Here is a 21,268-nt window from a genome sequence, read left to right on the forward strand (position 1 = left end):
TATGTACTGGGGAAGCTTTGGGGAGAAGAAGAAGAAAAAAAAAGATTGGCAACAGATGTTAGCTCAGGTGCCAATCTTTAAAAAAAACAAAACAAAACAAAAACATTACAGAAAAGTAGAAGGAATAGTTTTAAAAAAAATCTGAAATGTTGCTCAATCCCTCTCTTTATTGTCTCTTCCCAAGAAACCAAATTAATAGTCTGGTATATATCCTTTCATACATTTCTCCAGTCCAGGCTCATATAAACTGTGGAAAATAGACACACACACACATATTATTATTATTATTGTTGTGTGTGTGTGCGCGAGGGTTCACCCTGAGCTAACATCTGTTGCCAATCTTTCTCTTTTTGTTTGAGGAAGATTATTGCTGAGGTAACATCTGTGCCAATCTTCCTCTATTTTATGTGGGATGCTGCCACAGCACGGCTTCACAAGCAGTGCTAGGTCCGCGCCCAGGATCTGAACCTGCAAACTCTGGGCTGCCAGAGTGGAGCATGTGGACTTAACCGCTATGCCACCAGGCTGGCCACACACACACACACATTATTTAAATGGGGTTACTTCTCTGTATCTTGCTTTTTTTCGTTTAATATTATATCATGTAAATCCTTCTAAGTCAAGTAGTGTAAAGCTAATTCATTTTCTTTATTTACTGCATAATATTCTGTGGTGTAGATCTGCTGTAATTTATTCAATTATCCCGCCTTCGATAGACATTCACTTCATTCTGGGTTTTCCCCCCCCATTATAAATACTACTGCATTACCTCCCTATTTATCTTTATGTATTTGTGCTTTGATTTCTTTATGATAGGTTTCCAGGCATGGAATTGCTAGGTCAAAGGGTATATATATTTTAATATTATAGATAGTTCTGGATTTCTTTCTGCAAAGGCTGTAACAGTTTGTATTTGCACCAGAAGGATATGGTAATGTACTACTCCTGGGAGCCACCTGGGAGCTGGTTCGGGATTGAATCATTCAGGTTCATGTGTATTTCTCTTTTGTGGCTAAGTTTGAGAATATCCTCACTAGAGCTAGAGATACAGTCAATGTAGGGAATAGAGATAATGTGACACTAACTAGCCCATTGCGGGAGCAGTTCTGTGCTCCTGGTCTCATCACTTATGTTGATGTATGATAGACATATCTATCTATATCTAGAACATATAATCTATTATGTGTGTATGTATGTGTGTATCCTACTATGTGCTAGTTTTTATGACCCTCTACTTTAGAGGAAGTTGTAGCCTAGAAGAAATGGAAAATCAAATAAATTTATAATGCAATAAAATGCAAATTATTAAAATATATTAAAAAGAAGAAAATTAAGTAGATCAATAACAATAAAGATATATTGAGGCAGACTTTTAAAAAATTTACACTCCCTGTTTCACCAAAAAAGTCAATGGGCCCGAAGGTTTATAAATTTTGTTTTAACAAACCTTTGTGGTACAGATTGTTTCCTTATCATTTAAGCTCTTCCAAAGTGTATGGAAAAAAAGAGATGTTTCCAGCTTATTTTATGAGACTGGAATAATCCTAAGAACAAAATCTGAAAAACACTGTAAGTAAAGAAAATGGTTAGGACTTTTGTATCCTGCTTAGTGTTCAAAGCATGGTTTATATTCTAGGAATGCCAGGATGGCTCAACATTAGGAATGCTATTCGTGTAGTTCATTAAATTAGTAAGTTGAAGAAGAAAAACCATATTTTTGTTAAATGACAAAGTTTGGTGTCCATTCTAGATAAAAAATAAGGAACTTTCTTAATGCGATAAAGAATATTTGTCAGAAACCAAAGGAAAGATGATGCACAATGATGAAACACTAAAGTATTCTCATTAAAAAACAGTTGCAAATAGCATATACTGGAGAATATGAGGAAGCCATTTGGTATAAACCTAATTTGGCCTGACCTTGTCTTTCCAAAAGGGCCTGACCATGGCTGTTGAGCATGCATTGTATATCTGCTTTAGATATTCACTATGGCAAGAACAAAGGCTCTTGAGATAAAGGTGCAACTTCCCTCCCCCTCCCAACGTTGGCATCTCCTTAAGGATTAAGCATCTTTCCTTAGGCTAGGAACTGATTGCTGTGCTCACCTGTGACCACCCAGCTGGAGACAATAGGCTTGCCTCCTGCTATGCCCTCTGAGATAGCAGACCCACTACCTGCTGTGTCCATCAAGCGCTGTGCTGACAGGGCAATCTTGTGACTATTGTGGGAGGGACATTTCAATCATATGTGAAACGTCCTGTGTGGGGGTATATAACCACTCTTTATACCTTGCTTCTTTGATGCCCTTTCTTCCTTCGGGAAGAAAGGCCCCGGGCCATGGTCCTCAGATTTCAGCTCAGAATAAACTCACCCAAATTTTCCTTTAAAAAAAAAAAAAAACAGTTGCAAGGGCGGGCTGGTGGCAGTGCAGTTAAGGTCGCACGCTCTGCTGTGGCGGGCTGGGGTTCACAGGTTCAGATCCTGGGCACGGACCTATGTACCGCTTATCAAGCCATGCTGTGGCAGGCGTCCCACACATAAAGTAGAGAAAGGGGGGCACAGATGTTAGCTCAAGGCCAATCTTCCTCAGCAAAAAGAGGAGGATTGGCAGTGGATCTTGGCTCAGGGCTAATCTTCTTAAAAAAAAAACAGTTAGAAGATTGAAAATGCCTACTGCCATTGATATTTTTCCAAAGGATCCAGCCAATGAAATAAGACAAAAAGGAATAGGAGTATAAATGTTGGAAAGCAAGAGACAAAATTGTCATTATTTATACATAGATAGGTCTTCCTACAAGATCCAAGAGAAGCAATTTAAAAAAAAACTGTTGGAGCTAACAAGAGTTCAGAAAGGTGATTGTATTCAAAATAAATCTTTTAAGAATCAGTAGTTCTTGGGGCCAGCCCCCAGTGGCCTAGTGGTTAAGTTTGGTGTGCTCTGCTTCAGCGGCCCAGGTTTGGTTCCTGGGCATGGACCTACACCAGTTGTCGGTGGCCGTGCTGAGGTGGCAACCCACATCTAAAGTAGAGGAAGATTGGCAGCAGATATTAGCTCAGGGCAAATCTTCCTCAGCAAAAAAAGCAGAATCAGCAGTTCTTTTATACAATAGCAGCAATAACCTGTTAGATGATATAATGGAAGAAAAGATCTGATTCATAATAGTAAAAACAAATGTATATGATATGCATATATTATTGATATGTATGATAAAATGTCTAGAAGGATATATGCCAAATCATTAAAGTGGTTGGCTAAAGGAGACTTTTTGACTTTATCTGAGGGGTTTTATTTTTTTAATATCCTCTAATCAGGGAAATGTTTTTCTTCTTTTTTCCCCTCTTTTTAAAAAATTGTGATAAAATACACACAACACAAAATTTACCATGTTAGTCATGTTTAAGTGTATAGCTCAGTAGTGTTAAGTTCATTTTCATTGTTGTGTGACCAATCTCCAGAACTCTTATCATCTTGCAAAATTAAAATTCTGTACCCATTAAACTACAAATCACCATTCCCCATCGCCACTGGCAGCCACAATTCTTCTGTCTGCCTCTTTAAACTTAACTACTCTAGGAGCCTCGTATGAGTGGAATCTACAGTGTTTGTCTTTTTGTGACTGGCTTATTTCACTTAGCATAATGTCCTTTAGGTTTATCCGTGTTTTAGCATGTGTCAGAATTTCTTCTCTTTCAGATATTCCATTGTGTATGTATACCACATTCGTTTTTAAGATTTTTAAAATTTTTCCCTTTTTTCCCAAAGCCCCCCAGTACATAGTTGTGTATTTTTAGTTGTGAGTCCTTCTAGTTGTGGCATGTAGGATGCCGCCTCAGCCTGGCTTGATGAGTGGTGCCATGTCCACACCCAGGATTTGAACCAGTGAAACCCTGGGCCGCCGAAGCAGAGCGATTGAACTTAACAACTCGGCCATGGGACTGGCCCCTATACCACATTTTGTTTCCTCCATTTATCTGTGATGGACCCGGGTGGCTTCCACCTTTTTGCTACTGTGAAGAATGCTGCTATGAACATGAGTGTACAGTTTTTTCTTTTAAAAGACAAGAATGTAGCAGGAATATAGAAGAAGGACTGTCTGAGTCTAAGTGAGGGCGTTGGGGAAGGCATCAGTCACAGAGAAAGGAGAGGTTGTGTCTGAGCTGAGATGTAAGGCTGATTACGTCTGCATCAGGCAGGTGATGAGAGAGCTCTCCAGGCAGAAAGATCGTGTTCAAGCAGGGAAACAGAAATGCGTATATTCTTGGGAGACGTGTGGAAAGTCCAGCATCTGGCTGAGGAGGGGAAGATAAGCTAGTCAAGGCCCACATCAAGAAAATCTCTTTAGTCGTGCCTACCATCTGGGCCTTGGAAGAGCAGTTACTACAAGGGCCTAGGGGCTGGACTGCCTGGGTTTGAACCCCTTAGCTCTGCCAGTTGCCGTGTAACCTCAGGCAAACCATTTACTCTCTTCCTCCAATGGCATGATTATGGTACCTATTTCATAGAATTAGATTAATTCCTATGTATAAAATGCTTAGAACAGTCAGTACCTGGCATATAAATGTGAAATAAATGTTAACTGCTTTCCATTGCTGCTGTCATCATCATCATCATCATCATCACCACCACTGCTGTAAGAAATGGGGACCCACTGAAGAATTTTAAGTGGATAACTGATATGCTCAGATGTGGGTGAGGGGTAACATAACACTCACTGCTCAAGACCCTGGAGACAGAGAGGTTGGCAAAGAGGCACTTGTCTGTGTGTCACTAGGGTTTTCTGTTGCGGACAACTCTTATGTTTTCATCCTGTTTCATAAGATAACAATATTCAATTTAAATCAATTAGATAGAAGCTCTGACTTTACCATGAGAGGTAGGAAAGCAGTCGGTGTTCCAAGGATATTCCCCGTCATGTAGATCAGGGGTTGGCAATTGTGCCCATGGCCCAAATCCAGTCTGCTGCCTGTTTTTGTAAATGATGCTTTTTTGGAACGCAGCCACACACGATCATGTATGCATTCTCTGTGGCTGCTTTCCTGCCACAATTGCGGGGCTGAGTATTTATGACAGAGACTGTATGATCCACAAAGCCAAAAGTATTTACCACCTGGCCCTTAGAGAAAAAGTTTGCAGCCCCTGATACAGAGCTGCAAGTTGGATATTTGACGCCTCAGCCCAGGCCTCACTGTTATTTTCTCTGTTTACATCATCTGACAGTATTCATAAGTGTCTTTTATGGGTGAAGTACCAGGAGATAGGAAGCTGAGCGGAGGTGATCCCTGCTACCAGGGTTCTCAGTCTAACTGGGAGTATAGTAGGTCCACAAACACTCAAAGTGAGAAAAACATGGAGGAGGATGTGAGTAATTTTGCCTAGGGCAGCTGAGTAAGGTTTCACAGGAGAGCAAACAGTTGTGCTGAGTTTGAAGGTGAACGAGTTCAGGTGTGCTTGGGCAGAAGCGTGTGCCAGGCTGAGTGCACAGCGTGTGGGGAGGTCGAGTGTGAAAACATGCTCTATGCGGGGAAGAGTGGGTAGTTTGGGGTGACTGAAGTACGGGGTGGGAAGGTTTGAGTTGTCATCAGACTGTGTGAAACATCTGTCTGTGCTGGGCTGAGATGTTCATACCTGGAAGCGGTGGGGAGCCAGTCATTTTTACAAAGGTAGTAGAGGCAGGTTTCTGCGGGTCATAATTAAGCACATCTCTTTTCCCCCTTTAAGTGCGTACCAATTGAGAAATAGACATGGGAGTCAAATACAGGTACAATGTCAGCTGTATTGCGGGTAAAACAAGACTGGAAAGCATGGCTTGGGCGGGTAACCATGGTGGCTTTCTGCTGCTTGACCCTGAGTTGGATCTTGGAGTGGAGAGGCCGGGTCTGCAGAGCAGCACTCCCCCACCCATCCCTATGGAGCTTGCGAGATCATAGACTAGACCCACGGGACAGAAAACTAGACCTCTAGAACTGCTTCTGGAAACCAGGCCCTCGCTCTGCCCCTGGTGTGCCCCAGGAAGGCAAGAGAGGAGGAGAGAGACACCAGCTTAAGTTCTGGGTTCTTTGAAGCTCTCTAGGTGCACAGTCTTTCTCATCTCACTGATCTGATGAATCACTCCTCCTATGAAAAGAATAAGCAGGGGTGGAAGTTGCCTTCCTGAAACTTCCAAGGGAAGTTTGTTTTCTGTGGGCTTGGATAGGGACCATGGGAAAGGGAGAGAATGGTTCCCTCTAAAACTGGCATGCTTAGATCTATTTTTAGACTTCTGGTAGCAGTATGGAGAACAGGTTGGAAGTGAGCGGGATTAGAGGCAAAGAGATCAACAGTTGGGGCTTGAACTGAGCCAGTGGCACTAGAGATTGAGATGAAACATGACGAATATAGAGCTAGGAGGACTTGGTGACTCAATGTGAAATCAAAGACAATTGAGCATTTCTAGTTTGGAAAACTGAGTATATAATGTCTTTCCTGGACTCTCACTTCTGTTGCATTGGTTGATATCTCTGTCCTATACCAGTAGCCCTCTGTCTTGATCACTGCAGCTTTTACATGGTCTTTATCTGTTAGAAGATGTCCTATTACTTTGACAAAACTTACTGCTTTTAAGTTTTGTGTGCTATTTGACCTTTTCAAGGTACCAGCAGCCTCCCCTCCCCCCCAGCCCGAGATAATATCTCCTCATGTGATATTTCACCTTGGGGACAGAATGGTTTTTTATTATCCGCAGAAATGTGCTGAACACCACGTGCATTTAAATAGGCATCCAAAATCCACTATCATAAATTGTTCTGATTTTTTTACATGCTTTACCTAGAGTGAGCTTTTTGACGGTAGGGACCATGTCTTAGCTCAACATGTGGTCCCCTCATGCAATACACAGAGTGGGTTTATAGTGTGACCTAGGGGTAAAAAGCCAAGGGCACAGGTAAAACTCCGCCGGAGCTCCCTTGGCACCGCACTGCCAGCACCTGGAGAGCACCGGCTGATGCGTAACTGCCCGTTACAGTGCCCAGCACACTGCCTCTGTTTCCCGTCCCCTCACGTGGCAGCAGCATCTCAGGCCAAAAGGAAGGGGAGTGTGGTGGGATGGAGACAGGACGGAGGCATTTTTCTCACCTATTTCCTGCATTCACATATGTGTTGACTCCCTTTTGTGGCAGCAAGGGGGCCAGGCCAATCACCCCACCGCGGCCGTGGTGACGGAGAAGCAGCAGATGCTGGAGCAGCACCTGCAGGATGTTCGGAAGCGAGTACAGGTGAGCGTCTTGGGCAGGACGCCTTTTCTTGGGGCTCTTGCCTGTGGGTCCTGTGTGGATCTTTCTTAAGGTTTTGGCTTCATTTTAATTCTCTCAGAAACTTTCTATTCCCTCTCCCCAAGGAAATCTTTTTTACTTCTGTTTGTTTGTTTGTTTGTTTTAAATAGGATCTAGAACAGAAAATGAAAGTGGTAGAGAATCTCCAGGATGACTTTGATTTCAACTATAAAACCCTCAAGAGTCAAGGAGGCAAGTGCATATTAGAGATGTTAAAATCTGTAGAAAGTGAGTTTGTGTTACTCGAGTTTCAGGAGTTGGTTGTTTTGACCCTTTGTTCAAACTGCGTGTGTGTGTGTGTGTGTGTGTGTGTGTGTGCAGTGGGGCACAGGACTACTGGTGCTTTAGGGATCCTAGTTATTAAGGATAGGAGTCTTCCCTCAGGTCAAGGAATTTTTCCTTCCTCCTCAGACATGCAGGATCTGAATGGAAACAACCAGTCAGTGACCAGGCAGAAGATGCAGCAGCTGGAACAGATGCTTACTGCGCTGGACCAGATGCGGCGAGTAAGAGCATGGGACCCCTTCCCCTGCATCTCACTCACTTGTGGGATTTCGGCATCTCGTGGCAGACCTTGCCTGGTTTCTAATAAGTTCCTTCTCTGGAATTGACTAAAGAATGTGGTTAGAGACAGTCTGAGGAAATGTTTTCTGACTTTGTTTTGGTTTCCAACCAGAGCATCGTGAGTGAGTTGGCGGGGCTTCTGTCAGCTATGGAGTATGTGCAGAAGACTCTCACGGATGAAGAGCTGGCTGACTGGAAGAGGCGACAACAGATTGCTTGCATCGGAGGCCCTCCCAACATCTGCCTAGATCGTCTAGAAAACTGGTAAAAGATGAAAGAGAAGTTTTTCGTTTCTTTCTAGAAAGCTGTGCTAAATTATGGTCATAATTGCAGGCACGAGTTTGTACTAGATCTCAAAGGTGGGGACTTCTGCATTCTCAAATTAAGTCTGAGTTAAGGCTTTTACTTTATTTGGACTTTTTTTGGTATAGTCTTGTTGCTTAACGATGGGGATACATTCTGAGAAATGCATTGTTAGGTGATTTCATTGTTATGTGAACATCATAGAGTGCACTTACACAAACCTAGGTGGTATGGCCTGCTACACACCTAGGCTACATGGTACTGATCTTATGGGAGCACTGTCGCAAATGTGGTCTGTTGTTGAGCAAAATGTCATTATACAGTGTATGACTGTAAAAATGTATTTATATTAACTATAGTTTGAATATTTTTTATTTAATAATTTAAATAAAGTTTTTGGTTTAACTGTATTTAGCATCTAGACTAAATTTTACATTTTAGTTATTTTAATAATTTAAAATGACACATTGTCTTTGTAAGGGAAAAAAGTTCAAAAACAGAAAATAAAGAGAAGAAAAGTCTTCTAAAATCTAATCCTTCAGAGGTGCTTACAGTTAAAGTTTTGGTGACTCCCTCAATCTAGACATCTGTTATTGTATGTGTACACAGAAAGATAGAAATCTCTACATTTTCCCTTTGGTGGGGTCGTTCTTTATATGCTTTTCTATAATCTGCTCTTTTACTTTCATTCATCCAGCAAATCTTTATAGAGCAGCCTTGACACGCAAGGCTCAATAATGAATATTTCACCAGCTTAAACTAGGAGAAGCTTCACATGAAGAGGAACCCAGAAGCATAGAGCATGAAATTGGAAATTTGGGACAACTCTACATGAGAATGCTTGTTCATATCCTCACTAACTCTGAGTTTTGCTGATTTACTGAAAGCAGTTTTAAACGCTTTCTGATCAGGGAACGAAAAAGCCTAAGTTCTGGGAATGGGAGAATCGAAGTGTCAGAAAAGGGGGTCAGGGAGCTCCGACGTCCCGGCAGCTGTCCTGCCCCTCCCCTGGGCCTGCGTCTTCTCCCTTCTCTCTTTGAGGCCTTTAGTCTTCAGTAAACTAGCGGCAGACCATCAAGGAGAGACACTAATATTCTCTGTTCCTGGGGACAGAGTTAATTGGCCTTTGTCTCCATGTCTACTTTTTCTATATGCATGTTATCAATATTTTGAAACATGATGTTATGTCCTTTGATCCGTTGAAGGTTGAAGTTGACAGGGCTCATGGGGTTCATGCAAGGAGACATTAAGGCTCAGATGGTGAAGGGTCCCAGCCAAGGCTGCACAGATAGCCAGCGGCAGAGCTAACTCAAACCCGTCTTCTTGGGCCGTCTAATCTCCTGCGTTTCCCTAGTCCCCACATTTTGGTACAAGGACACGTTAGGATGAAGAGAGTGAGTACCAAATTCCATAGTTCATGTTCTCCACATCTGGGTTCTAATGCTTGTCACTTTCCAACGATCACTCTGTTAATGCCTCCTAATGGTATAAGTTTTGACACTTCTTCTTCATGGTTAGTTCCCTCTTTGAAATGTAAAATTTTGCGAAGGAACTATTTAAAAAAGGCAAAATAAATTCCCCTTTTCTTATTTAATTCCACTGAATTGTATACTTATAAATGGTAAATTTTATGTTATGTATATTTTGCCACAATAAAAAAATTCCCCTTTCTTATTTTAGGGGACTGTGTAGTCGTGTTTATATCTATGGTATTTCCTTCCCCTCTTCCAAGTTGCTCGTGTACACTCACGTAGGTAACTGGTAACTGTCTTATTTTATTGACAGGATAACCTCATTAGCAGAATCTCAACTTCAGACCCGCCAACAAATTAAGAAACTGGAGGAGTTGCAGCAGAAAGTTTCCTATAAAGGAGACCCCATCGTACAGCACCGGCCCATGCTCGAGGAGAGAATTGTGGAGCTGTTTAGAAACTTAATGAAAAGGTAGCTTAGAATCCTGTCTCTTCCCCTCATCACCCCCCACCTCCACCCAAAAATCATGTCCTTAAATGAGAGATCAGTCCACTTCAGAGACACGGGGACAGACTAGTGTGCTGTATAGTGTATGAACTGCTGTCCTTCTCTCTCCTTTCAGTGCCTTTGTGGTTGAGCGGCAGCCCTGCATGCCCATGCATCCCGACCGGCCCTTAGTCATCAAGACCGGTGTCCAGTTTACTACTAAAGTCAGGTGGGCCATGGCACTTCCACTCCCGGTGGATATTTTAATGAGGGATGCTGTTAGGACAAGAGCAGAGTTGGTGGCCAGGGTTGTTCCTTACAGGCATCACAGGCAGTACTCTGGTGGGTATAGAACTTCTTGGCATGATATCAACTTGCTCTTTGATTCTTCTGTCAAAAGCTAAAGAACTACCAGAAATCTTTTTGAGGTTACCTGGGCATATTTGTAGGCCATCGTGTCTCCTTCTGCTCTGAAAAAGGGGCAAAATGATGCCAGTTATTTTCTCTTCTTTGAGCCTACTTTTCCCTGAGGATTCTAAGGGAAAGAGTAGGGCTTAGTGGTCTAGAAGCTAAGAGGCCACAGGGCAGGTGGGTGGTGGGTCTGCGGGTGGAGTGTTACTTTCACACTCAAGTCAGAACAGGTATGCTGGGGTTTGCCCTTCTGCAGTGAAATTTCCCTCTTCAGAAACAGAATGGTGTTGGGTTTCAGGTTTAACAGAAAGAATACCAGGTGCAGAGAGCGTATTCCTGTACTATTTTTCATGAAATGGCTTTTATTATCCTTTTGTGAGTCTCTCACAACTTTATCCAAGTTCCTAGGCCTTTTTTCAGTGCTTTTTGGCCTGAAGGGGTGATGGTCAATTTAGGATCAAAGAGGGCACTGGCAGGAAGAGATTTTGGGATTGTGATTTATTCATTTCTTAGAAATGAAGAGTTAGTGGTTTTATATTTCTTCAACTAGAAGTTGCTGGAGGAACTTACTGACTTCTTTTTTAAACTAGATTTCTTTTTCTCTGCTCAGAAACTGTTTTTTTTTTCTTTTTTGGACATAGATTGCTGGTCAAATTTCCGGAATTAAATTATCAGCTTAAAATTAAAGTGTGCATTGACAAGTAAGTACTTCTTATCTTAGTTTTTTTTTCAAATGGGAGACAGAGAAATGAGAACTTTGACAGACATCATGTGAACTTAGAGACTTTATCTCCATTCAGAGATCTTCGTTTTTTGAACAAAAAGTTTTCAAAAGCCTTGCAGTGGGTTGCCGTTTACGTGCCTGAACAAAACCACAAAGCTAGTGGTACAGATTTGAGTTGCAATTGCTATTGTGACCTTGAGTCCCTCTTTTTCTTTAATTTTTTACTTGTAAATGTAATTTATGCATATAAAACTTAGAATATATGGGGAAAACAGATTTTTTTTGGTTTTCCACACTTCACCACATAGTGGAATACTTTTCAAAATTTGACACTACCTTTCAAAAATTAAAATGCACATGGGGGCCGGCCCCATGGCCTAGTGGTTAAGTTTGGTGCACTCTGCTTCGGTGGCCAGGGTTTGGTTCTCAGGCGTGGACCTACACCACTTGTTGGAGGCCATACTGTGATGGCAAGCCACATATGACATAGAGGAAGATAGGCACAGATGTTAGCTCAGCCCGAGCCTGCCTCAGCAAAATAAAATAAAATAAAATGCACATACTCTTTGAAGAGATTAGAAAAGAGAAATGTATCCTTATTTTTAGGTGATATTTATCTGGAAACTTCATGCGAATGAGCTGGAAAATAATTACTAATGGAATAAGGCACTTGAGGAAAGTGGTAGGTTTAATAATTAAATAAACAAAAATTAATAACTTCAACCATATATTAGCATTAACCAGTTAGAAATTATAATAGAAAAATGATCTCACAATAAGCAACAAAAGTAAAAAATACATCGTGATAAACATAACAGAAATGTTTAAGATCTATTTGGAGAAAACTAGGAAGTTTTAGTGAGGAAGGGATATTGTAAAAAGTGATGAGACAAATCATGTTCCTGAACTGTAGATTTTTTATTTTGTTATAAAGATGTTGATTCTTCCTGGTTAATACAGCATCAACCAAAATGTGAATAGGATTTTTTAAACTCTTGACTTGGCTTTTCAAGTTGTATCTTAGATGAAAAAAAAAATCGAAGGTAGCTTTTTTAAAAAAAGGATTTATTTATTTATTTTTAATTATGGTTAAAAAAAATTTAACGTAAAATTTGCCACCTTGACCATTTTTAAGCGTATAGTTTGGTAGTGTTGGTTATGTTCACACTGTTGTGCAGCAGATCTCCAGAACTTTTTCATCTTGCAAAACCAAAACTCTGTATCCATTGAACAACAAATCTCCGTTTACCTTTCCTCCTAGCCCTTGCCAACCACCATTCTACTTGCAAAAAATTTTTTTTAGTAAATAAAAATAATGGAGGGAGGTATGGGAAGCTGCCCTGCCAAACATGAAAATATATCACAAAGTTTCAGTTATTAGATGATGTGTTACTATACTAGGGCAGGAATAAACTGATTTATCTTTGAAACAAAATCTTAAGTCTAGAAATAGACTTCAAGTTTATATAAAGAATTAATGTATGTTTAAAATGATATCTCAAATCCATGAGGAAAGGATGGATTATTCAGGAAGTGGTTTTGGGACAACTTAGTATTAGGAAGATTTGAGTGAGAAGTTAGAGTTTTACTTTTTACTGTCCATCAGAATAAATTCCAGATGTATTTACATATTTAAAACAAAAGTATCTTAAAAGCATAGGTGAATGTAGTAACGGTGGTAAAATGGCAAAATGGTACAACCACTTTGGACAACAGTTTGGCAGTTTCCTGAACTGGAAAGTTAAACGTATCACTACCCTATGACCCAGCTGTTCCACTCCTAAGTATTAATCCAAGAGAAATGAAAGCATATGCCACACAAAGGGTTGTACAAGAATGTCCATTAATAGATGGATGTCCATTAACAGGTAAATGAATAAACAATTTGTATGGTATATCCATACAATGGAATATTACACACCAAGAAAAAGGAGTGAGTTATTGATACCTGCAACACATGAATAAATCTCAAAATAATTATGCTGAGTGAAAGAAGCCAGACCAAGAAAAAAGAGTACATACTTTATGTTTCCATTTATATAAAATTCTAGAAATGCAAATGAATCTATAGTGACTGAAAGCAGATCAAAGCTTTCCTGGGGACAGGAGTGGGGAGGAGTGTGGGATTGGGGAATAGGTTACAAATGGACAAGTGAAACTTTGGCCGTGATGGATGTGTTCACTGTCTTGATTGGGCTGAAGTCACAGGTGTGTATAGCGTAGTACATATATCAAACCTTATCAAATTGTACATTTTAAATAGTGCAGTTTATTGTTTGTCAATTAAATATCAAGGCTGTAATATTAAAAAAGGAATCTAAAAAAAAGGAATGATAGGTTAAACATGAGAGAGAACTTCCTGATGATGAAGACTGTTAAGTTCTAAAATGTGATATATGGAAAGATATGTTCTGAATGGTTTAAAAATTGATCCATTTTAATCTGTAAACTTCTATGGAATGCACTATGTAATAAATAGTGGCTATTATTCTAAAATCATAAATGAACATATAGCAATAGAGAAGGACTTTCTAAACAGTACTAAAATGATAAAAGAGGAAAAGAAAAGACTGATAAATGTGACTATGTGAAAAACTATATATTCAAACACGTAGAGTTAAAAGACAGTGAACACATGGGAAGACTATTTCCAGCTGTACCAGATGGGTTGCTCTGAGTTACAGGTAGCAGTAAACCTTTACAGAAAACCCAGTGTTGCTTAAATAGTGAGAAATTTGCAACCCAATATAACTGGAAATGCAGAGTTAGGGCAAGTTCCGGACAGTGAGATCAGTCACTCGCGAATGTCATCAAGGATCCAGAATCTTCTCTGCCATCATAAGTATTGCATGCACCTGATTCCCTTCTGGGTTGCAGCATGGTTGCTTGTGGTAGTTAAGGCGACAGGCTTCCTTGCTCCTGTTCAGATGAAGCTGTGGAATATAAATCTCCAACCTGGGAACCTGGGATATAATTTCTTCCCAGTCTGATTGAGACAGTATAGGTGAGGTCCTCACCCCTGGACCACTGCACCATGGGCATGCTATGTTCAGATGGACTTAATGATCAGGATCCCCTGGAGGTGGGGATGGGAAGCCTACCTGAGCGGAATTGAGGATCTGTGAGGAAGGGGGGAGTAGATGTTAAGTAAGCAACCAGCTGTGTTTACTGCTCAAGCATGTACAAGGTTGTTAAATTTCGCATATAAAATGTATTTGAATAGTCTAAAGAAATTCCCGGGAGCACAGCAGTTTTTCCATCAGAGTACTTTGAAGAAACACAGGGTCTAACACCAGTTTGTGTTCTTAACAGAGACTCCGGGGACGTTGCAGCTCTCAGAGGGTGAGTTCAGCCTAGAGGCTTCCATTTGTTCTATTTAATCTACATTTGTCCTCTGGCCACTCAGTCACCTGTGTGGTTGGTTTTTCTCCTGTAATTCAGATCCCGGAAATTTAACATTCTGGGCACAAACACAAAAGTGATGAACATGGAAGAGTCCAACAACGGCAGCCTCTCTGCAGAGTTCAAACACTTGGTACGTGGAGAAGCCTGGAACCCCTTCTCCGAGAGCCTCTGGCACAGGGAGAGGTTAGGCCAGCCTCGTGTGACAGAGGTGCTCTTTGCTTTTCTTACAGACCCTGAGAGAGCAAAGATGTGGTAACGGGGGCCGAGCCAATTGTGACGTAAGTTTTGGTGGGGATGAATGCCAAGTGGGAGTGTTTTCTTTGAGGGGGAGAGAGAAAGAGCCTTCTTACTGCCCAGAATTAGAAACACCAAACTACTGGTTCCGCTGGAGTCATGCAGGAAAGTCACTGTGGGCCAAAATGGCATGATCACAGGTCACAGACGCCATGAAGTTCTCTGGCTTGGAGTATTTCCTTCACTGTCCCTGGAGTGAGCTCATCTTTCGGGAGGAGTGGAAAGTCCCTCACCAAGTTACCACACCCATTCAGTAGAAAAGAAGCTTTCTACCTTGCTCGGGGCTTTCCGAATTCCCCATCCAACTTTTACCAGCCGACACTGCTTGACTCCATTTTTGGTGACCTGTCTCTCTCTGAGGTGGGATGGAAGGTTGTAACAAATATGAGTTAAACACTTAAGAGAAAGAACAAAACTATCTTGTTGTTTATCCCCCTTATTTCTTTTCTGCCTCCCATTGATTCAGAGTATTCGCTTTTAGTGTCAAGAATAAACATAAAAAATGGTAAATGGGACCAAAAACTAGTTTTTTAATCTTTTAAAAAAATTATGACACTTTTCTTTTTCTGGTAAGTGTCCCCTGAGCCATCCTTCCCTCTTCTCTAAAATGTTTTAAAAAGAAGAAACAAATTGAATTTATAATATTTGACAGTAGTTAAACAGTGAGGTGGTCGATATACAATCATATAGAAAAACATGTGGCATATTTGTTTAGAAAAAGCAAGATGCAAAACAGTTTGAGTAGGGTATTAGTTTATTTGTTTAAAAAATTTACTATACTTTTTTTTGTGTATTCATATATACATCAGAAAATTCCAGAGAAATATATACCAAACAGTGCTTATGTATTCATGCTGCTGTCAGTATCCAGGGCTACTCTGTACTGTCTCTGTAGGACTTGTGTTTTAAACTGAACATGTATTACTTTTGTAATTACAAAGAGTGTTTTGAAAATGAATTGGAATTCTGTTTCTGAGAATTCAGTTCTGAGAACTGGTCGTTCTTATGCAAAATGCGGTTGTAACATTGCTGGAAGAAATATAAATTGTTGCTTTGGAAAACAATTTGGCATTGTAAAAATGAACATACCCTGTAAACCAGCAGTGCCACTCCCAGGATTAACAAGAGAGAAATCTTTGCACGTGTGTACCAGGACACGTGTACAAATGTCACAGCCTGATTCTAAGTCCTAAATACAACCCAGATACCCATCAACACTAGAATGGATAAATGATTTGTGGTATAGTCATATGATGGAATACTCTACAGCTATGAAAATGAATAAATTGCAGATGCACACAGCCACATGGGTGCAGAAAGTGAGTCACTAAAGAATATATAGGGTGTGATTCCATATGTATAAAGTTCACGAGCATCCAGAACTAAACAATACATACATTGTTTAGAGATATAAATATGGTAAAACCATAACGAAAAGCTAGGAAATGATAAACCCAAAAGACAAAATAGCAGTTACGTCTGAAGGAGGAAGGACAGGGATGGGACCGGGGAAGGGCACCCTGAGAATCTCAGTGGAAATGATCTTTTCCTTTAACTGGATGGTGGGTTCACAGGTGTTCATTGTTTTGTTATGCTTTATGCCTCACCTGTTTTACAAATAACCCACTGGATCTCTGTAATGTTAGAATAAAGCCAGTAAAAGATCAGGTTGAGAATCAAAGCATTGGAGTCTTAGTGTTGAAGCGAGCATGTGCTCGGGCTGTGTCCCTGGCGGTTTGTCCGTGGCCGCCTGGTGCATTAGCTTTCTTCCTGCAGTGTGGCTGTGGCTGTCACTCTCCTCAGCTCTGGCTGTCAGTGCCAAATGCCATTCTTCCTGAGGAAGTGTCCTTCTCGTTATTGTAGGCCTCCCTGATTGTGACCGAGGAGCTGCACCTGATCACCTTTGAGACTGAAGTGTATCACCAAGGCCTCAAGATTGACCTTGAGGTGGGTGCTGCCGCAGAATTGGGGTAGAGCTCCGTGCAGGGTGATTCAGGATAGGAGCTTCTAGTTGGGATTTTTACTACAAGAGGTGGAGCGAGGACTCTTTGCTAAGCACTGTGTTTATTTTGGCTTATTTTTCTCCAAAAAATCTTTAGTATTCCATCCGAGAATAAAGTCTTGCCTGAGTGCTTAGAAGGTATATATATACTCAACTTTCAGCTGACTTGATGTGAAAATCTGTATTCAGAAATTGATTATAGTTGACTTTATAAAGTTTGAGCAAAATAGTCTTTAAATAGCCAGTGTTTTTAGTAAACCATGGGATTGAGATTCTCTTTTCCCAGCTTTCTTGATCTTTAAGTAAAAGATATACCTGAAAAAACAGGAATCCTAGTGTCTGCTTTCTGGGACCTCTCTGTGTAATGGGCAAAGAGAGCTTCAATTCTTGAAGAATGCCTGCCAGGTTTTATAAATGGAGAATCCGGGGACTGTGAGTCCAGCTTTGAGCAAGTCAGGTTTTACAGGGTCCTGGTTGTGTTCAGAGAGCAACCCTGGGTCCCGTGGCCGGTGTTGAGTGTTCGTTCCACTCTGGGTCTTGAGCTGACTCAGTCACACTCCTCCCTGAAGGCCGGCCGTGGTTATGGTTTTCGGCATGTCTGTTTATTCTGAACCCTGGGAGATATAGGCGAAGACATTTCTGAAGCCCTCAGGGCGCTCTGCCTTCCCAGCTCATTCCCACTTACTCCACAGACCCACTCCCTGCCAGTTGTGGTGATCTCCAACATCTGTCAGATGCCAAATGCCTGGGCCTCAATCTTGTGGTATAACATGCTGACCAACAACCCCAAGGTGAGTGCCCATCCTCTGAAACCACCTTTCCCCCGCCCCCGACTTCTCCGTGCCTGGAGGTCATTGCGGTACCTAGTGCAGGTCATCGAGCACCGCCTCCTGTGTAAGTGAGCAAATGTGTCGTTTTCAATAGAACGTGAACTTTTTCACCAAGCCCCCAATTGGAACCTGGGATCAAGTGGCCGAGGTGCTGAGCTGGCAGTTCTCCTCCACCACCAAGCGGGGACTGAGCATCGAGCAGTTGACCACGCTGGCAGAGAAACTCTTAGGTCAGTGCTTTCCTCTTCTCCCTCCTGCCGTCCTCAGAAAAGGGGCCGTTCATTCAGGAAAATTCACTGAGCACGGAGCCAGAACACATATGCTGCAGTAGGGGAGAAGCAGGGCGCAGAAGACGTCGGCTTCCTGTTGACCAGTGTAGGAGGTGGGAGGCAGATTTCCTTGTTCCTGGTGGCCGTCTCCTCGCCCGCCAGGGCGCTGCTTTATCTAACCTTAGGACGGTGGTTTAAGTGCGCGTCAGAGACGGAGCTAGAGGTTTGACATCCCTGTCCATTCTTCAATAAACTGTAGGCTTGTTTTTAAATTTTTCCCCTGGAAAAAAATGTTAGTAGAATATTTTATGTGCTGCCTGGACTGTAAGTAGTTTTGTCCTGTGCTGCCACCAAATGTGGCCCTCTAACACTAGCTGTCAGCTTATTAGTGTGTGCTGCTGGTCCCTGAGCCGCCACGCGAGGCTAGGAAGAGCAGTGGGGACTTGATACCTCATCCGCCACCTCTGCTGGGCCCTGCAACAGCTCAGGTGATCAAATGATGGGGTTGGGTGTATGTGCGTCTGTGCACATGTGCACACGGACACATCCAGCAGTGGCACCCTTCAAATACATGAAAACCAGTGGTTTCATGGCCCATTGTGGGACAAATGTGTTTGAGTGTATGTTCTGTTTTAAGAAATAAGATCTTGATTCAAAGCTGAAAATTATACTACTTTTTTTTTTCCCTTCAGGGCCGGGTGTGAACTATTCAGGGTGTCAGATCACGTGGGCTAAATTTTGCAAAGTAAGTGATCTTGTTAAATCCTGTGGCCACCTCTTGGGAGTGGGAGTAGGAGGCAATGCTCACCTGTGAGGTTGTCGTGGATGGCACTGGGCCTGAAGGCCCTAGACTCTTAGTCCAGTGGCCAGTAGGGCCTGCCTGAGTGTAGATGGGCCTGAGGATTTTGGTGGCACCATGCCCCTAGGAAGGAAGTAGCTGGGATGGTGGTAGGCTTGACTTTCCCATTATTCTTTTTTCCAGGAAAACATGGCTGGCAAGGGCTTCTCCTTCTGGGTCTGGCTGGACAATATCATTGATCTTGTGAAAAAGTACATCCTGGCCCTCTGGAATGAAGGGTAGGTGGAAATTCTTGGGTCTGGCCGAGTGCACAGGTATAACAAGTCACCTGCTCTGTCAGCAGGCTGTTGGTGGGGTACCCTATCAGGCCAAACGTTATTGTTGCTTTTCTTTGGCTCCAGGTACATAATGGGCTTTATCAGTAAGGAGCGGGAGCGGGCCATCTTGAGCACCAAGCCCCCAGGCACCTTCCTGCTGAGATTCAGTGAAAGCAGCAAAGAAGGAGGCGTCACCTTCACTTGGGTGGAGAAGGACATCAGCGGTAGGCTTGGCTTTCTCCCACCCCATGTGCTGGCACTTGCTGCTGCAGCCTTGGCTGCAAGCACCTACTGACCCCTAGTGGTCAAAGATGGCTCCACACTCCCCTGGCTCAGACTTGTAAAACATTTGAGTGACTTCTTTTCTCTAAATTCTACCAGCTGGAGGATTGGTCTGCCAATTTTGCTTTGCTTGTTCCAGGGGCTAATATTTGCCTAGAAATTTGCAATTTAAATTTTATTCTTCATCTCCCTTCTTACCTACCCTCTTAATAAATCTCCTGCAAGTAGTTATTCAAGTGTATTACCTGTGACCTGACTGGATAGCCTCTCCAGAAGCCAGCTGAACGTTTCCACAGTGCCAGGAGACAGGGCAGGATATTCAGGCTCTCAGGCACTAGGTTGGCATAAGTCTTTCCCCTTTGAGGAAAAATAAATCAGGTAGTTTTCTCTGAGATTACCTAGCCATCGGTTCCATTATCTTCCCTTCCCATATCCCATGACAGGTAAGACTCAGATCCAGTCAGTAGAACCATATACCAAGCAGCAGCTGAACAACATGTCGTTTGCTGAGATCATCATGGGCTACAAGATCATGGATGCCACCAATATCCTGGTGTCTCCGCTGGTCTATCTCTACCCCGACATTCCAAAGGAGGAGGCCTTCGGAAAGTACTGTCGGCCAGAGAGCCAGGAGCATCCTGAAGCCGACCCAGGTAGTTGTTGATTTTCCTCGTCAGGCACTTAATTCTAGGGAGAAGCGGGAAACTGGAGGATCCTTGGAGCGCAGATAGGTAACTGCCTGAAGAACCTGGTGATCTTTATTCCTCTTTATGGGAAAGAACTTGGTAGTGAATGTCTTCCGAGGTGGCTGATGGCGTTGGAGAGAGGAGAGGAATCAGAGTCGCCAGTCTCTGTCCCCGGGAACACACCAGTCTAAAGGGGGAAATAGCACGCACACACCCCAGACATACCTACAATGCTGTGAAGAGAAAGCGAGAGCAGAATCCTTTAGTAGCAGGACACCCAGCTAGCACAGTGCTTCTTACATTAGATGCTGGAAGGTTTGCGACTCAGACTTCAGTCTAGTGTGTTTCCTCTCCCGGTCACTGAACAATGTAAGCAGTGTCAAGTGGGATGAAGAACGGCTTTCTGGGGGAAACGAGGGTTGGCAGCATTGGGCCAGAGTCGGGGAGAGTGGTGGTTGAAGGGGAAGACAGTAACTGGTGGGAGGGTGCAGAATTGGAATTTAGAATGGGCAGCTGTTGAAAATAAGATGTTTTTTAATGTGCAGGAGCATATGTGTTTATGTAAGTTCTGTGTAAACTCTCTTACCTCCAGCCTGTACTCTCGAGCGCTGTTATCAGCGCAGAGGTGCAGAGCCCACTGGTCTGTTCCCATCAGCGTTTGTTGCTTGGACTCTCTGGGTCCTCGTCCAGATCCTGGTGAGGAGACTGTGATGTGCCCGTCTTCATTTTTATTTAACTTAATCAAAGAGCAGAAGGGGTTTAAAGCGATTCTTTGAGGTTAGCTTCCCTGCCCCAGTTGCTTTTGAAAAAAACCTGTTTTTGTGCAAATAACTCACACACACAAACCCAGCAGCTTCCCTCGCGCTTTTTCCTAGGAATCCCCTCTGAGGAGCTTCTTGGGATGGGAAGAATGGGACGTGGAAGAGGGAATTTGAGCTAAATGACAATTGGCCTTCCCTTTTCCTTTGTTCTGGTACTGAGTTTTGCTCATCCTCTAGAAGAGGTGAACTCTCACTTCCTGTCTGCTCCTTATCTGTCTTTCCACGTTCTGCTTCGGTTGGGGGATCTGTTTATCAGCCCCTGTCACACTCCTCTTTGTTCCTTCTGCAAAGGA

General features: G+C 42.5%; 1 protein-coding gene across 4 annotated transcripts in view; it reads left to right on the plus strand.

The window, feature by feature from the left end:
• The window catches only part of STAT3 (signal transducer and activator of transcription 3), a 62,072-nt gene that overhangs the window by 35,866 nt on the left and 4,938 nt on the right, over positions 1 to 21,268 (plus strand). For 2 of the 4 annotated variants that reach the window (XM_008519204.2, XM_008519206.2), the window contains exons 5-21: positions 7,157 to 7,252; positions 7,420 to 7,501; positions 7,721 to 7,815; positions 7,986 to 8,137; positions 9,962 to 10,120; positions 10,272 to 10,364; positions 11,188 to 11,247; positions 14,583 to 14,612; positions 14,712 to 14,805; positions 14,906 to 14,953; positions 16,833 to 16,916; positions 17,664 to 17,762; positions 17,896 to 18,031; positions 18,763 to 18,815; positions 19,053 to 19,147; positions 19,271 to 19,410; positions 19,912 to 20,124. In XM_008519204.2, coding sequence (XP_008517426.1) covers positions 7,157 to 7,252; positions 7,420 to 7,501; positions 7,721 to 7,815; positions 7,986 to 8,137; positions 9,962 to 10,120; positions 10,272 to 10,364; positions 11,188 to 11,247; positions 14,583 to 14,612; positions 14,712 to 14,805; positions 14,906 to 14,953; positions 16,833 to 16,916; positions 17,664 to 17,762; positions 17,896 to 18,031; positions 18,763 to 18,815; positions 19,053 to 19,147; positions 19,271 to 19,410; positions 19,912 to 20,124 — 1,729 coding nt within the window. The remainder of the gene's footprint in view (positions 1 to 7,156; positions 7,253 to 7,419; positions 7,502 to 7,720; positions 7,816 to 7,985; positions 8,138 to 9,961; positions 10,121 to 10,271; positions 10,365 to 11,187; positions 11,248 to 14,582; positions 14,613 to 14,711; positions 14,806 to 14,905; positions 14,954 to 16,832; positions 16,917 to 17,663; positions 17,763 to 17,895; positions 18,032 to 18,762; positions 18,816 to 19,052; positions 19,148 to 19,270; positions 19,411 to 19,911; positions 20,125 to 21,268) is intronic. The other 2 variants (XM_008519205.2, XM_008519208.2) reach the window with 1 other exon arrangement.

This window comes from Equus przewalskii, chromosome 10 (genome assembly GCF_037783145.1).
Source record: "Equus przewalskii isolate Varuska chromosome 10, EquPr2, whole genome shotgun sequence".
NCBI classification, from domain to species: Eukaryota; Metazoa; Chordata; class Mammalia; order Perissodactyla; family Equidae; genus Equus; species Equus przewalskii.